We start from the raw sequence: 18,504 nt of genomic DNA, 5'->3' as shown, positions 1-18,504 counted from the left end.
AAACTTTATCCAAACACATTCGCTGTTTTATTTTTTCAACTATCTCTGTTATTGCGGTTAATTCTTCTTTAATGACACCCACGGTCCTGTAATTTAGCGCCTTATGTCTTTGCAGCATCCCGCTTTGAAGCAAGTTTGCGAATGTAAACTTTCAGTTAGTGTAAAGGAGTTACAACTAATTACAAACTGCTGTGTTTGATTCACTGTTTTAAAGCAGCACTGGCACCACTTTATTCACCAACTTTTGCGCGTTTCTAAATTAAATATTCACCGAATCGGTGTTAATTCCTTGTAATTGCTTCGACTATAAAGTGACAAGTGGAACAACTGACCCCGAGTGCAATCACCGCTGTTTCAGTGCAATTAAATTGGGGCGTTTTTGATTCGTCTTATGATAATTTCACGGCTCATTTCGACAGCGATAAACCCGACTCGTCTCTTTGAAACCGTCTGGAGACGTTTCTCGCAATTTCTGAGCGTGATGCGACGGCTATAAGAGCCGTTCGACGGCCATAAAGATTGATGATGAACCGATTCTTTATTTTCTGTCTATACACTAGCTTGAGGGATTGCAAATTTCTCTCCGATTTTCCTCCTTTGATATTCAAGTCCGAGTTTCGCATCCGTCAAAGTCAGCATTCGGATTTCTCAGTCACTGCTACTTTTTTTCTAGGTAATATTATCATAACTACTTACCGTTCGATTGGCGAGATTCTTTACTCTGCAGTTTAAATAGGCGGTTTTGCCGAGAAGAGCTGTGACGTTCTTGGAGGCGGCCGTGTCGAAATGGGGGCCCCGAGACGAAGACGAGTCCGATACTGTGTTGCCGGAGCCGCCCCCAGATTGCACGGCACACATCACTGAAAAAATGCAAAATCGAATCATTTTTGGTGCATTTTAAATTAAAATTTTAAGAGAATAAATAGAACAGACATAGAATATAAAGTGTATTTATAACAAAAAAAATGGTAATAAAAGAGAAAAGCATATTTATTATTGGTCAAAAATTTTCTATAAAAATACAAATAATGCGTGTGAAAATAATGCAACAAGAAAAAACTATAGGTAAGTAGAAGATAAACACGTTAAAAATTAAATATAAAACGATAAAAGAACAAGGAAGGAATAGAACAGAAATAGAATCGGAGTAAACTAGAACTAGAACAGTAACAAATAAATTGGATTAAGTGAGAAATATAGTGTAATAAAACGATTAGATTAGAAATAGAATATAAATGGAAAAGAAATAAGCCAAAAATAAAAACAGAAAAGAGATTAAATTTACTTAAAACTGAAATTAGAAAAGATTAAAAGAGAAGAGGAGAAAGAATTTTTGGCAGAAATTTCTTCTCAAAGTATAAAATTTAATAAAATAAAATATAACAAAAATAAAATATATGTAAAAAAGAGAATATAAGGAGATGAAGACTTTATAAAGAAGGGATGTATTGTGGTGAAAAAACAAACAAAAATTAAAATGATGTAAGAATTTTAGTAGAGCTAGATGGAAACAAAATACGAACGAGTAAAAATATATACAGGATGCTTAAAAACTGGCGCACAAACTCAGTGATACATTACGGAAAAAATCTTGAAAAAATTTCTTAAATCATATTTTGAAAAATCTGGAGCTACAAACTTATTTTCTTAACTTCTTCAGTTTTTATTTTTTTAATGTTTTTGTGTTAAAAAGAATTAGAGTAATTTTTACTAAATGTAAAAAAAAATATATTACGAGAATAAAAGACAAGCAAAATGGAATAGAAGATAAAATGAAAATAAAACTCTTAAAGACTTAAGAGGATAAAAATTCTGCGAATGAAATTTGTTTGGAATAGAAATAGAATTGTTAATTTTTTCGTCATTATAAAAATTAAAATAATGAAATATTAATAGAATGAAAAGAGAACAAGAATAGACAAAGTAAAAAACGTCATGTTCGTTGGTACATCATACGTTTGCTCAATTGCAAATTTCCTAAAAAAGTACTTAACTAAATTAAAGATACAATAAGAATAAAGAAAATAGACAAAAGTTTCGTTTTTATTATTGGAAGCGAAATAGACTAAGGATAAAACAGGAAAAAAAATTAAGAGCTTTCACTGCTCTAAAAATGTTTTCACTGGAGAGAAACCGTTTAGCCACTTGTTTTCGTGTCTCTAAAACGGCACCTCATTTATGAAAAAGTTTGTTCAGTGTGAATGTAGTCGTCTCTCCCCTCAATCGAGATATTCTGCAAAAATTCAGCTCTTCCTTGAAGCGCGCAATAAAAGGGAAATGCTAAGAATGGAATGCGATAGCTTCCCCATCTCAGGTCATTATAATAGTCACGTGGCGACCTGTCTGGTAAAGTTCGCGTGATGAAATTTACACGAGCACTCAGGGAATCGAACACTGCTCAAATTCCCCTCACGACTATGATTGTCGCACTAATGAAAACTAAGCGGTCCTTTACGGCCCAGCTAACTCATTCGGCCGATAAAAAAATATTTATTTCTGTTTTGGGGACACTAATCATCACATTAACGCCACTAATTACCGGCCATAATCGTAATTGAGTGCAGTCAGGTGCGCAGTTTAAAATTCGAAGCGCTTTGGACGCAGCCAAAGCCTGAATCGTCACAATTAAGTTATTCAGGTCAACTGTGAGTAACTCGGATTGATATACCCTCATTTATGTCAGCATTCACAAAGTTAGTTAACACAAATGCTCTGCATTAAATTACATTGATATTGGAGTCCATTGAAGCTTGTTGTATTTCCCGAACTCATGTTTATTGATTTTCCATCGCACGAAAACGCCGAGATACACTGTATATAAGTAAGTTAAACATGTGTTGTTGACTTCGCCGAGGCTGGAAGATGGATGAGGAATGCGAGCAATGACCTGGGCAAATTACTAAGACAACAAAAACTTTTCGAATAAATTTTAAACGGCTGGGCTGTCCCGGCGCATCCACCATTTTTTCAATAACTAGTTAAATTCTCAGCAATGACTTGGGCAAATTACTAAGACAACAAAACCTTTCGAATAAATTTTAAACGGCTGGGCTGTCCCGGCGCATCCACCATTTTTTCAATAACTAGTTAAATTCTCAGCAATGACTTGGGCAAATTACTAAGACAACAAAACTTTTCGTATAAATTTTAAACGGCTGGGCTGTCCCGGCGCATCCACCATTTTTTAATAACTAGTAAAATTCTCAGCAATGACCTGGGCAAATTACTAAGACAACAAAACCTTTCGAATAAATTTTAAACGGCTGGGCTGTCCCGGCGCATCCACCATTTTTTTAATAACTAGTTAAATTCTCAGCAATGACTTGGGCAAATTACTAAGACAACAAAACTTTTCGAATAAATTTTAAACGGCTGGGCTGTCCCGGCGCATCCACCATTTTTTCAATAACTAGTTAAATTCTCAGCAATGACCTGGGCAAATTACTAAGACAACAAAACTTTTCGAATAAATTTTAAACGGCTGGGCTGTCCCGGCGCATCCACCATTTTTTCAATAACTAGTTAAATTCTCAGCAATGACCTGGGCAAATTACTAAGACAACAAAACTTTTCGAATAAATTTTAAACGGCTGGGCTGTCCCGGCGCATCCACCATTTTTTAATAACTATTAAAATTCTCAGCAATGACCTGGGCAAATTACTAAGACAACAAAACCTTTCGAATAAATTTTAAACGGCTGGGCTGTCCCGGCGCATCCACCATTTTTTCAATAACTAGTTAAATTCTCAGCAATGACTTGGGCAAATTACTAAGACAACAAAACTTTTCGAATAAATTTTAAACGGTTGGGCTGTCCCGGCGCATCCACCATTTTTTCAATAACTAGTTAAATTTTCAGCAATGACCTGGGCAAATTACTAAAACAACAAAATTTCTCGAATCAATTTTAAACGGCTGGGTTGTCCCAGCGCATCCACTATTTTTTCAATAACTAGTTAAATTCTCAGCAATGACCTGGGCAAATTTCTAAGACAACAAAATTTTTCGAATAAATTTTAAATAGCTGGGCTGTCCCGGCGCATCCACCATTTGTTCAATAACTAGTTAAATTCTCAGCAATGACCTGGGCAAATTACTATGACAACAAAACTTTTCAAATAAATTTTAAACGGTTGGGCTGTCCCGGCGCATCCACCATTTTTTAATAACTAGTTAAGTTCTCAGCAATGACCTGGGCAAATTACTAAGACAACACAAATTTTTCAAATAAATTTTAAACGGCTGGAATGTCCCGGCGCATCCACCATTTTTCAATAACTAGTTAAATTCGGGACGAACGCAAAGTTTTAATAACCGCCTCCAAGTTTAATCCTGAATTACAATAGTGTAGTTTCTTCAACTTGTAGTCAACATAGTCTAATTTAATAACACAATTAATTTCTCATCACGGAACATCGCAGCTAACAAATAAAATTCGTTCAAGGAGCCAGTTAATTAATTAACTTTGCCTTGTTGAGCCCTAATGGCCCGAGTCGTCTTAGGCAACTACTTTGCCGCCTCGTGCACAAAAACACATTTTCGCGTAGTTTTTCAGCCCAAATCCGTGTAAAATTAGCGCACAAAGCGATCGTTATCGAAGACATTCCGCTAATGTAGAAACGCAGAAGTTGGGTTTATTCACGATAATAGGATTATTGTCGAAGCAAGTTGCTGCAGTATAATTTCTCCATAATTGCAGCTAGGAAAGTTTGAAAATCCATACGGCCGGCACGAAAAGCACATTTATTTCGATTAGATATTATTACGTTTGCACGCACGAAACAAACAACTCGCACACTGGGTAAAAATTTTCTCGAGTTAATTGAAATTGTTCGACATCTCTCCGTTTATCAATTGCAGAAAGTTGGAGTTGAAATTGTTTTCGCGCAAAGTTTGGCCTGTTTGTGACGGCGTTGTTATTGAAAGCGTGAAACTATCATACGGGTTCGCTGCAATTCGCACAATTTATTTCAAAAATACAACTCCCCCTCACAAATGGACTTGTCAACAATAATAAACCACTAATATGCTAATCGATAACTTGGTCCCCATAACGAACTAATACGATAATGGCCAACCAATCGAAGATTTTATTACCCCAAGGTGCACTAAACTTGATATGACCCAGTCAACAACTGTAAAATTTCGATAAAATTCCTGACCCGCTTCGCAACAGATAAATTCCTCTTTGTTGCTCGTATGAGTTGCGAATTGTTTGCTTGCGCTATATTGACCCAAATCAGGAAATATGGGGCATATGCAAGTTTATTAAAAGTTGCCACGGCCAGGGTTAATTTTTTTCAACATGTTTTTTTTCCAGAAACGTGATTATTGGAGGAAATTTGTTGAAAACAATTCAGAGCCTAAATAAATTTAACTTTGGCTCAAAGAGGCATTGCTATTTGTTTCGCAGAATTTTTCACAAATCAGTCAAACAATTACTAAACTCGAAAAATATATTATTACGCTTTCTTCAATGTTCATTTTCTGTCAGAAACAATGTTTCTGAGAATTTCAAAAAAAAATTACCGAAAAATTCCCAAAAATGGAGCTATGTGTGGGTCTTTTTAGTGTTTAAGACCATTATTGAAATAAAAACGCAGTTTTTACAAGTCGGTGTAAAAAATGTTTTTGCAAAATTTTGATAAAAATAAACTCAAGAATCACCGAATTTGGTTGAAAATGTTGTTAATTTTTTTTTTGAACAAATGTGCCCATTTCTTAGTAAGACAATGGATTATTTTCCAAAATATTTACAAAAAACAAAAACAAACAATTTGCTCTTATATTAAGATTTGAATCTGTTTTTTCGATACTTTTTTTTGCGATCTTAATCTATTATTTTAGGAAAGTATAAAGAAATTGCAGTGTAATTAATTCCTAGCGTAAAATAAAATATAATGTTCTTATTTTGTTTATTTTTCTATTTTTATTTTAAACACATTCTATTTGTATTTTACTCGTTATTCTATTTTATTTCTGTTTATCTTAGATAACACTGCGTTATCTTAGTTTATTGGTATTCTTTTATTGTTTCGTTTATATTTTCCTATTTTTCTTATACGTTTATATTTTTCTTTTTTTCTCATACGTTTATATTTTTCTTTTATTCTGTAGACATTTGGTGCTCGCATTCTTTAATAAAAACACGAGGATATTATTTTAATGTGGTAATCTTCTAACGAAAAATAGACGATTTTGTTCGTCTTTTACTCTTTTTTTTGGCAAAATTTTGATAGAAATGAACTAAAGAAGCATCGAATTTCGTAGAAAATGCTGTTAATTATTTTTTTACTAGCATTTGTGCTCAGTTCTTAGTCACAAAAAACACTAAAAAACAATTTGCTTTTATATTATGTAAAATATAATTTTTTTTTGATTTTTTTCTATTTGCAATCTTAATTTGACGTTTTAGGAAAATATGCTTTTTATGATTTTTCTGTTCTAAACAAGTTCTACGTGTATTTTTATTTTATTTGACATTTATATTTTTTTACGATTTTAATTTGTTTCCAATTTGTTACTACTTACCTAATCTTACTTTATTGTTATTTGTTTTTGTTTTTGATTGAATCGCCAAATTCACACAATTTTTTTTTATAAAACATTCGATTATTTTTGGGAATTTTCTTTCAAAAATGCCAAAAGATCGTTGAATGGATTAAAAGTTTCTTCTTTTTTTGAAATAATAATTCAGTCTTTACTCAACATTTTATTAAACCGGAGACAGAAATCAGTAAATTCTAGGTCAAAAATAACTTTTAAATACATTGTTGAGTCAGAAAGCTCTCTTTTTATTATTTTTTTCTTCTCTCCACTGATCACCTTAGGTAATATGTGTTTATTTTATAAATGCATTTCGCTTCCCCTTTCACGTCCTCTCCTGTTTTCAAAATAAATAGCAGTTTTATTTACGTTGGAACTGGTATTTAATACAGTTTATATAAATTTAGTAGCGTCTCAATTTATTCCTGTATCGATATTTTCGTGTGACATAAATTTTCATTCAGCAAGTCATTATTCAAGATAGAGCGTCAAAGTGAAATTCAATCATTCCCCGTTTGTGCATATCGCGATGGCAATTTCGTTTGCGAAAAACTCGAACAAAACGCTTCCTGGTCTCCGGTCATTAATTCCACTTTACGCCTTGGAATAGAAAAAGCAACTTTTGCGGCCCGGTTTTACAGCATCATAGCAAGCAATTCCAATTTAGATTGCATCGTTTATTCCGCAAGACGTGCCAAGAGCGCCCTAATTGCCGGGGTCACGTTCTTGCCGAACGCAAAATTGGGCTAATCTCTGATTTTGCGTACCGTATTAATTTATGCCGGATTGCAGCGACACTTTTGACCCAGTTTTTGCCTCCCTAATTGTCGGAGTAAATAAACTACGATTGCTCAATTAAAATAAAAATAGTTGCCGGTAAAATAACCGGGGAGTGCTTGCAAGAGTGTTTTATTTTTTCATTTCCGATTTAATCCCGGCTCTCGCATTATCCTTTGATGAACTCTAAACGCAGTAAAAGCGAGTCGTTTATGGCTAACATGCGATATTGTTAATTTTACGAGAATCCGAAGACGTGACTTTTGCTTGAACGGTTCGCGGAAAGCCTCGGCCTGTCCTCACATTAGAATTAATTTTAAAGCTCGCAGGCGCGAAAAAAGCCGTCATTTGAGAGTGACGCAGTCTACAGGGTCCTTAAGGACATTACGAGACAAGAATGTCCTCGTATATATCTTTATATAAGTAGGACATTTATCAAGCGTTGTTTTTTTATCTCATTTAAATTGCATCAGCCTGTACAGGACCATAAAGAGAGGCGACCGCCGTATTTATCTCGCTGGAAAAAACGATGTTTCGAACGCAACTGACAATAAAACTCCACCTTCGAGCACCTAAACCGATTCGCGCAGAAATATGAATATGGAATTTCAATGGAAACGCTTTAGGCGCTAAATTATGACCAGTTTATTTCGACCTGAATTTTGAGTTTCCCGCAAAACTTGCGCTAGATAATACAGCTGTTTCTTAAGTTGCAGGAATAAATTTTCATATGTTTCGACATAGGGTAAATACGGTTGAAGGCCCAAAAAGTGGCAGATTTTCTACAAAAAAATTTTTAAGACCAAATCTCTACCTTCAACCATTTAGGTTTAGGTTGCGTCATTGTTCAAATTACAAAATGATTGAGATTTTGCTTTTTTAAATGTTTTAGTAAGCTTCTGAATAACTAAATCATATTTGTGCATTTTTGCACTGTTTACGCATGTATTTTTTGATTATACAGAGTATCCCAAAAATATGACGTCTAAATAATAATTTTTTTAATGGCATGCCGTTAAATTCCTTTTAGCATTTTTTTAAATGCGTCCAAAAGTATAAATAACATGTCGATACAAAATATACAAAGTTCAAATAACTGAGCTACGAACGATGAGAGCTGTATTTGATTTTTTTGTAAATGATTTTTTTTACCCAAAAATTTTCGAATTCGGTCGAATTGCTATTTTCAGCACTTTTGTCAGGTGAAACTCCCAATTATTTTGAGAAATTGTTCAAAAACAAAGTGTTCCGGCTACAGAGGCGATTAAAGTTTTACACAAAAAAATTAACTATCTTTTTTAAAAAAGAACATTGTTCTCCGACTAATAGTTTTCGACAAAATTGCAAATATACGCAAAAATTGGTCAAATTTAAAAAAATTTAAAACTAAAAAACTACTGGGAATTTGTCAATTTTCTCGATACCAGTCGATTCCCCGGATCATTTTGCATAGGTACGAATAAAAATAGTTCTACTTTTTCTAATAGTTAAGCCGCAATTTATTATATTTTAATTTGAAAAATGGTGGATGCGCTAAGTTATTTTTTTAAAAATTCATAACTCACAAACTAAAAATCGTAGAGCAATGTGGTTTGTTCCATTGAATTCAGCGGCTCATTTTCTGTATTATACGAACTTTTCATGAGATTTAAAAATTTGATTTTTTTTGCTAAAATTTGCTGAGTAAATATATATCACTTACCTTCAAGAAAGTGAAAATTTTTTTTTTATTAAATGCGTTATATCATACTTTTTTGTAATTGTATATGTTTTTACAACTCTCTAGAGTTGTTAGAAGTCTACAAAAAGTCCATATATTCGATTTTTTGATGTTTGATTTCTTCAATTTTTGTCGCAATTTTTGTCGATTTTGGCTACCCGGAACATTTGTTGAGCAATAGCTAAATTATCTATTTTTTTCAAAAAAAATTATTGTTCTCCGACTAATAGTTTTTGAGCAAATTGCAGATAAATGTAAAAATTGGTAAAATTTTAAAAAATTCATAACTAAAAAACTATTGGGAATTTGGCAATTTTTTCGTTGCCAATCGATTCCCCGGATCATTTTGCATAGGCAGGGATTAAAGCAGTTTAACTTTTTTGAATAGTTAAGCCGAAATTTATTATATTGGAATTTGAAAAATGGTGGATGCGCCGAGTTATTTTTCAAAAAATTCATAACTCACAAACTAAAAGTCGTAGAGCAATGGGGTTGGTTTCATTGAATTTAGCGGCTCATTTTCTGTATTAAGCCAACTTTTAACAAGATCTAAACGTTTTAAGTTTTTTGCAAAAAATTAGGATAGGCATTTTCTATAGTGGAAAATTTTATTCAACAAAAAAATTCATAACTCAAAAACTAAAAGTCGTAGAGCAGTGCGGTTTGTTCCCTTGAATTCAGCGGCTCATTTTCTGTGTTACACTTTTTCACGAGATTTAAAATTTTTATTTTTTTTGCTAAAATTTCCTGAGAAAATACTTACCTTCAAAAAAGTGAAAAAATTAAATTTTTTAAAAACTCGTTTTATCATAGTTTTTCGTACTTATAGATGTTTTTAGAACCCTCTAGAGTTGTTAAAAGTCCAAAAAAAGTCCATATGTTCAATTTTTTGATGTTTGATTTTTCCAATTTTTGTTGCGATTTTGGTCGATTTCGGGTGTCCGGAAGATTTATCGAGCAATAACTATTAGAGATAACCACATGAAGTGTATTATCTATGGAAAGCTTTTTTGATTATCTATCTTTTTCAAAAAAAACCTTTGTTCTACGACTAGTTTTCGAGAAAATTGCAAATAAATGCAAAAAATTTTAAAAAATTTATAACTAAAATACTATTGGAAATTTGGCAGTTTTTTCAATGCCAATCGATTCCCCGGATCATTTTGCGTAGGTGAAGATTAAAACAGTTTTACATTTTTAAATAGTTTAGTCGTAATTGAGAAAATAAAAAAATTAATTAAAATGTTTACGAAACATAATTTATTTTGCTGTTTTGATCGAATTAGCACGCTTTTCTAGCAAAAGAAACACAAGTGAGTGTCAAAAATAATTGTATTTGGTCTTTTTTATTAGATTTATTTTGTTATAAAGTAAAAAATATCAAATTGGTCTGTTTATAACGATTTATTTAGTTGTTTTTTAAGTTAAAATACTTCTAAAATGTCTTTAATGTTAGGTGTTTGATATGTGATAGGAGAGTTTTAATTTCTCCACCTCGTAACTAGGTTAAAAATTGTTTCCAAGCATGAATTCTCCAACCGTTTGGAGTGAATTTACTCCATTTCACTAGACTGATGTTCCTTGAATCCGAAATTCGCGTTATTACGTCGTAATTTAAATCTTGGACTTTTAAAAGCTGAGCTTGTTAGCTTGAGTCGCGTCAGCATAATTGAAATGATAAAGTTTGTAAGTCCATTTATGTAACAATTTTCATTAATTACGATTCGTTTTCGTCAACTTATTGATACTTTTTTCGGTGGAAAAGTTTCGCATGAATTATTAAGCAGACACGACTTTGCTTGTGATACACAAAGTGGGAAAACATTGAAGGGAAAAACTGAATAAACAGGAAGGAAGGCAGGAAGTTTCAGGTTTACTTTGGGACGGCGAAACGGAGCGAGTTTATCTTATAGATGCAACGGATGATAAGCTCGCCGAGTCCAAAATCCCTATTAGACGAACAATCAAATTTGTTGTTACATATTCACGCGCTCCTGTTACGGTTCGGCTCCTGTTACCTGGAACGCCTCCACTCTCGGATATTGAATATGATGAGGCCTGTGATACACCAGACACCTCATCAGGACCTGATCCCTCTCCGAACCTAATTAATGATAGTCGTGTCGCCACTTTTTCATGAGGGATGTAAATTCTTTAAAATGACAGCGACTTTCTTGTCGCTGATCGATCGCCTTGTCTGTTTAGCAAACAAATTGTAACACGTTGTCCCGGTGATTGATCGAAGCTCGATTAGCAAATTCAACGCAACACTCTGTATTCTTCGCCCAATCCCAACTTTGCGTAAATGTTTGCTTGAGGTTCAGCAATGTTCAAGTGCCTTCTTAAGTTTAAGAATCGTATTAGCAAGACCTGGAAAAGGCACTAACACAAGTTGCGCTTAGTTTTGTCGATCGTCTGAGCGGATTGTTTTCGATCGAAACACGGGTAATTTTTCCGTCGGCAAATCGGATTTGTGGAAGTGAGCCGGTAATTAGGCTCCGTTCCGGTGGAAAAGTCGGCGAAGAGCGTGAAATATGCATAAGATATTTTCCAGTCTCTTTCAATACATTGAAAATTAATACAAGCCAACGTATGAATAAGTTTCCGAGGAAAACCGGGCCCTGAATGAAAGAAATAAGACGGCATTGGGAAGGAGCTATTCTATAGGTACGTGGGGCATAATGAGCTTACTCTTTCACGAGGATTTACTGAAACGTAGAGACGTCACAATGGGATGGAAATTCGGAGCTAAGACGATTTTAAATAAGCCGGACCTGGAGTGCAACAAAAATGCTGTTACTGGCGCTCCAGGGGCGGGCTTAGCCCAGCCACTTCAACAAAACCAAAAAATACAGTATGTTCAAAAATGGTTGTTCATCAAGTCACCTATGAACTGAACGTAACGTACCCCTTAATTTAAATTCTGAATGCCGTCAAAGTGGCAAGGATTCGAATCTAAAGTTAAAAGAATACACTGAATTTAAACTCCATAACCAACTTGATGAACAACCATTTTTGAACACATTGTACTTCTCCCTATATAATTTAATTGTGCAAAAAGTATTAGTCTAGTCTCACTCATAGTAAGTTTTTCGCAAATTTTCGCAGAATAGTTTTTGGAAAATTGTTTTTTTGTGGAAAAAACCAACAATTTGTGTGAATTTAAACTCTATAACCAACTTGATGAACAGCTATTTTTGAACACATTGTACTTCTCCCTATATAATTTAATTGTGCAAGAAGTGTTAGTGTCTAGTCTCACTCATACTAAGTTTTTCGCAAATTTTCGCAAAATAGTTTTTGGAAAATTGTTTTTTTGTGAAAAAAAACAACAATTTTGGTGAATTTAAACTCTATAACCAACTTGATGAACAGCTATTTTTGAACACATTGTACTTCTCCCTATATAATTTAATTGTGCAAGAAGTGTTAGTCTAGTCTCACTCATACTAAGTTTTTCGCAAATTTTCGCAAAATAGTTTTTGGAAAATTGTTTTTTTGTGAAAAAAAACAACAATTTTGGTGAATTTAAACTCTATAACCAACTTGATGAACAACCATTTTTGAACAGATTGTACTTCTCTCTATACAATTTAATTGTGCAAAAAGTAGTCTAGTCTCACTCATAGTAAGTTTTTCGCAAATTTTCGCAGAATAGTTTTTGGAAAATTGTTTTTTTGTGGAAAAAACCAACAATTTTGGTGAATTTAAACTTCATAACCAACTTGATGAACAACCATTTTTGAACAGATTGTACTTCTTTCTATACAATTTAATTTTCCAAAAAGTATTAGTCTTGTCTTACTCATGGTAAGTTTTTCGCAAATTTTCGCAGAATAGTTTTTGGAAAATTGTTTTTTTGTGAAAAAAACCAACAATTTTGGTGAATTTAAACTCTATAACCAACTTGATGAACAACCATTTTTGAACACATTGTACTTCTCCCTATACAATTTAATTGTGCAAAAAGTATTAGTCTAGTCTCACTCATAGTAAGTTTTTCGCAAATTTTCGCAGAATAGTTTTTGGAAAATTGTTTTTTTTGTGGAAAAAAACAACAATTTTGGTGAATTTAAACTCCATAACCAACTTGATGAACAACCATTTTTGAACACATTGTACTTCTCTATATACAATTTAATTGTGCAAAAAGTATTTGTCTAGTCTCACTCATAGTAAGTTTTTCGCAAATTTTCGCAAAATAGTTTTTGGAAAATTGTTTTTTTGTGGAAAAAACAACAATTTGTGTAAATTTAAACTCCATAACCAACTTGATGAACAACCATTTTTGAACAGATTGTACTTCTCTTTATACAATTTAATTGTGCAAAAAGTATTAGTATATTCTCACTCATAGTAAGTTTTTCGCAAATTTTCGCAAAATAGTTTTTGGAAAATTGTTTTTTTGTGGAAAAAACCAACAATTTTTGTGAATTTAAACTCTATAACCAACTTGATGAACAACCATTTTTGAACAGATTGTACTTCTCTCTATACAATTTAATTGTGCAAAAAGTATTAGTATATTCTCACTCATAGTAAGTTTTTCGCAAATTTTCGCAGAATAGTTTTTGGAAAATTGTTTTTTTGTGAAAAAAACCAAAAATTTTGGTGAATTTAAACTCCATAACCAACTTGATGAACAACCATTTTTGAACACATTGTACTTCTCCCTATATAATTTAATTGTGCGAAAAGTATTAGTTTATTCTCACTCATTGTGAGTTTTGGTTTTTGGAAAATTGTTTTTTTGTAGAAAAAACCAACAATTTATGGTGAACGTTCAAGGAGCCCTCGAATGGTGAAATCGGCCGAACGTAACACAAAACGTCATAAAATGCAGGAAGTCAAGTGTCGCGCAAATCGCAGTTGCATCTTGCCCCAATTTTATTAAAACTTCAATATGCATAATCCTTGGGTGTGAGTGAAGCCCGCGTCCTCGTTTATTAAACTTATAAAATTCCCGATTAATCGTTATTCTCCGGCGGTTAAGCCGCAATACAGGGCAGAATTACCGCCTGACGTGTTGTACGGTTATTATATTAAATAAAATACGCCGGGCATGAAAGTCTACTTAAGTAATGAAAACTTGGAATTTTTCATGAGATTAGATGTGAATTTACGAGTCACTTTAAGCCGGCGCGAATCCACTCGCCGTTTACCTAATTACGCGCAAAAATACACCGGCATACGTCACACGATGCGATCGATTTCCGGGATTTGCTGCCGGATGATTTGAAATGTTGCCAACAGCTCCGGTATAGTTTGACGTTAATTAGCGTTATTCCGGCGCGACTTTCGTCGAAATTTCCATATTTAATTCGTTTGTTTCGGCCGGAATGTGTGCTATCTTGATTTCGCGACTGAAAAATGCGAATATAAAATTATTTACGTTTTTTTTATTGCGCGATTTTATGCATAATATTCGGAGAGCGAATCGAATTTGCATGATAAAAGCGTTACGGCTTTTATTAAAATATGTTTATGCACCGAATCAGCCAGCACGCTAAATACCAAATTTGTTTAGCGAAATCCGGGTTTGGTCCAAGACGTTGGACAATAAAAACAAGTCCAGGAGAGACGAAGCAATTTCCTCAAAAGGGAATTGTCAAAATGAAATATCTGCTATATTTCAGGCGGGCCATGCAAATACCTGTGTTTCTGGAAGCAGGAGCGCTTCCCGCAGGATTTATGCCGGCTGAGAGTACATTTACGGATTATTTAATCCTCTCGAATGACCACGAGAAATGCTCGAAAAATTCAGATTTGAGGGATTGGGGTTGCGAGCATTCGGACGAAAGCTCGGCTTTATTTAGAAAAACAAAACGAACGACTTTACGATGACAAGGCAAAAACGAGGCTTGGGCAGATATTAAAAGAAATTTGACAGAATCTTCACTTAATAATTTACAATATAATCGTAAAATTAAGTGATTTTTTTTTGATGAAGCAAATTTTACTTGAATAATTAAAAAAAAATTATTGGTAATTTATTTTGCCTATTTCAAGCACGCAGCAGCGTTTAAATCCCACTTAAAAAACGCGCGTTTGTTTACGTCTCCATGGCAACGTCAATAATTCAAGAATGATTTTTAATGTGATTTTTATCAAAAACTCTTAAATGCCAAAATACAACATTTAAACAGTTGACCGCAAACCATATGAACTTATCACGCCACCTACGTTCATGCTAGAAAGAAAAAAACACAGCAAACTACGACCAGAACAATTATTGAACACGTGTTATGATTTTAAGGTGTACCAATAAAAAAATAACGTCGATTTTTTTGCAAAATCGCGTCCAAAAGCACAAAAATTAACAGAAACTTAATTTCGTCAAAAATTACTCTATTTTGAGCTAAAAACTAACTGATTTTGCAATTTTTTTTAAAATAAGGCACTCTTTCGATTGATCAAAACTGCTAAATAGCACATAACTTATTTTGCCGTTTCTCAAGACAAAAATAGACAATAAATTACAAGTGGTTGAAAGAAATGACTTAATTTTAATCTTTTTCCTTAAATTTGATTTGATATTAGACAAAAAAACGCCAAATTAGATTAAAAATAACATTTCTTTGGTCTGTTCGTAATAATAATAATAATAATAATAATAATAATAATAATAATAATAATAATAAGAAGAAGAAGAAGAAGAAGAAGACATTTATTGGTGCAATAAAATAGAGGTAGATCTCGGAGGTGACTTGATGAACAACCATTTTTAAATACATTGTACAATTTATCTTCCACAAATAACTAACCGAAATCGCTTTTGTTACTGAGAAAAGTTGTACAAAAAATATCTTTTGTTTTGTCAGCACTTAATGCACTTAATTTAAGTTTACCTTTTTCTTGAAATCAAGTATTAATTAATCAACGATGTAAAAATGCTAAAGTTGTACGTATTTAATGATGTTTCGTCGTTTTATGCGACATTAATTTTGCGCAATAGAAAATTTGAAAAAGTCCCTTTTTTTGTTTGGATAAAAAATTAAAATCAATTTTTAGCAACGTCTTTGTGTGAAATAAGCCTTTAGCTCGCAAAATTTTTCATAAATTAGTCGAAAAATTACTAAACTGGTGCGAGAAGCACATTATTTTAACTTTTTGGGTAAGATTTACCAAAAAAATAAATAAGTAATTTTATTTAGATGCCTTGACCATTAAATTTTTTTTAGCAAAAATTTTAAAATTTTACATTTTGTTAAAGCCTAGTAATAATACAAAAAATTATTAATCGGTGGAACAAACAGTTAAATTTTTTTAGTAAAAAAGTAAAGAAGCTTTTTGTTACCGGGTTGAAAATTTTGACATTTTTTCGAAAATGTTAGCACATTTTTCATCCAAAAACGGAATTATTAAACAAGGTTTTGCAAAAATTGTCTAAAAAAACTGTTGTTTTATGTTTTTTTTAGACACTTAAATATATTTTTAAGCTAGAAATTAAAAAACCATTGGGTAGAAAAATGCAGCAGAAGTTTGACCAAAGGAATAAACAAAAGATTTAGTTGTTTTATAAACTTTAAAAAAAATACTGAAAACCTCCAAATTAGGTCGGAAATAATGTAATTTGTGTTTTTTCAAACTCCTAAACACGTTAAAGCTTAGTTTTTTTAGGAAATTCTGTTAGGAAGTAACGAGAAATCATGTTTTTAATAATATAAGAAATTAAGGTGGTATTATTTTTTTAAGGGTTTTAGCATCATTAAAAAAGTCAAGAAACAATTATTCCACACAATGTGAGTAAGAAGAAACGATCAAAAATCGTCAAAATAGAATTTTTGCTTTCTTGGGTGTATATTAAGGGAGATCTTGTTAAAATAAAACGAAAATTACTGTCACATATCTACTGTGAAATTTGAGTTAATTATTTTTGTTACGGAATATGATTTCCTCAACAAATATAATTATTTTCAATGAGAAACATTTTCGATTTTAGCACATTTTTCATCCAAAAACATTAATTTTGCGCAATAGAAAATTTGAAAAAGTCCCATTTTTTGTTTGGATAAAAAATTAAAATCAATTTGTTTTTTTTTGTGGCTAAAAGTATGGAATTTTTGGAGCATTGCGGAAATAAATTCCGCAGGTTTGCGGTCCAAAATAGATTTTTTTTCATTTTGTGGCAAATAGTTAATAAATGTGCACCTGTGGCGAAAACGGCGTTAACTGTTGGTTTCCGTTGGGTTTTGTTTTCTCGTTTCGGGGCAATCAGAAGCACTTCATCTCGGGAATCTATATCGGGGCCCCAGCCGGGAAATCTCGAGAATAAAATTATGTAAATCAATCCCCGAAGTGCCTTTTAAACACAGTTTTTCGCTGGCGTTGGCTCTAATGTAATCTCGTCCTCGTCGAATTCATTATTTCAGGCTTGTACGTTAAAATCGGACGTCCCGGGATGCGTCTCCTCGCCCGTTATTAATCGAAACGGCGACAGAATCGTCCCGAAACTTAATCCCGACGACTCCTTCCGTTTGATTCCGATGTTTTGTTTCATTTCCACGGCTTTGCATAATTAATGGCCGACTAAGAACGTGAATTATTACGGAGCGAGATATAATTGAAACGTTCATAATTTATGCTGCCTTATTAAATAATTTCATTAAATTATACGGTTGACAAGCCACTGCTTGCTGCTTCTCCGCCAGTGAGAGAAAAACTCGGGCAAAAACCGAAGATGAATGGCTCGTTTGCACGCTCTCGCATATTCCTAAACACCGATGCAGACAGATGGCTCCAGAAAAAGACTTTTATCTCACCTGCATTCCCGCCTTATTTATGAGCGGTTCAATTACGGACTTTTTGGCACCGAGCCATACATCACGACAGACGTCAACGCGCAAAATATTGCCAGCGATAAAAGCGCACACAAAAACAAAATTATTATTTCCACCGACTTTTCAAATTCACCCCCAAAAAAATTTGCCTAACTTTGTTCGAAAAATCATTATTTATATCGAAAATTCGAGCTTTATTCCGCTTATTTGAGTGGACTGTGAAAGCGTTTTCTGCGAAAACAAGATTCTAGTAAAGTTAAGAGTTGATTTATAGACTGCAATAGTACGAAACTTAGCTCATCGCGGCCTCTACAGAACAGATAACAAAGAAGCAATTACCGTTTATCTCGAAAAATATTACAATTTCGTTGGCCGTCTGCAGAGATAGCGCTGGTATTTTTGTGTAAAGTTTGCAAATAATTAATTAGTTTGTGATCGTTTCCTGGCGCTGACACATCAAAGAACGGTTCAATTCGGTTCCGGGAATCTTAATAATGAGCTTTCGCGTGTATGAATTTCTTGTGCACAAATACAACAATAATTCAAAGAGAAACAAGGGGATTACAAAGCATTGCAATCGCAGTTTTTTAATTAAAGTACAGAGACGACTATTGTAGTTGGCCTTTTCGCTTCATGAAATTAATTCAGCCAAAAATTCGGATTCGTACATAATTGAAAAA

The 18,504-nt window shown here is 33.2% G+C and overlaps 1 protein-coding gene across 3 annotated transcripts in view; it reads right to left on the bottom strand.

The window, feature by feature from the left end:
* The window catches only part of LOC657829 (T-lymphocyte activation antigen CD86), a 105,908-nt gene that overhangs the window by 24,890 nt on the left and 62,514 nt on the right, over positions 1-18,504 (bottom strand). For all 3 annotated transcript variants that reach the window (XM_964264.5, XM_008200176.3, XM_064354743.1), the window contains exon 2: positions 697-860. In XM_964264.5, the coding sequence (XP_969357.3) occupies positions 697-860 (164 nt within the window). The remainder of the gene's footprint in view (positions 1-696; positions 861-18,504) is intronic.

This window comes from Tribolium castaneum, chromosome 2 (assembly GCF_031307605.1).
Source record: "Tribolium castaneum strain GA2 chromosome 2, icTriCast1.1, whole genome shotgun sequence".
In the NCBI taxonomy this organism is placed as follows: domain Eukaryota; kingdom Metazoa; phylum Arthropoda; class Insecta; order Coleoptera; family Tenebrionidae; genus Tribolium; species Tribolium castaneum.
The sequence above is the reverse complement of the archived record's forward strand: the minus strand, read 5'-3'. Positions and strand labels throughout refer to the sequence as shown.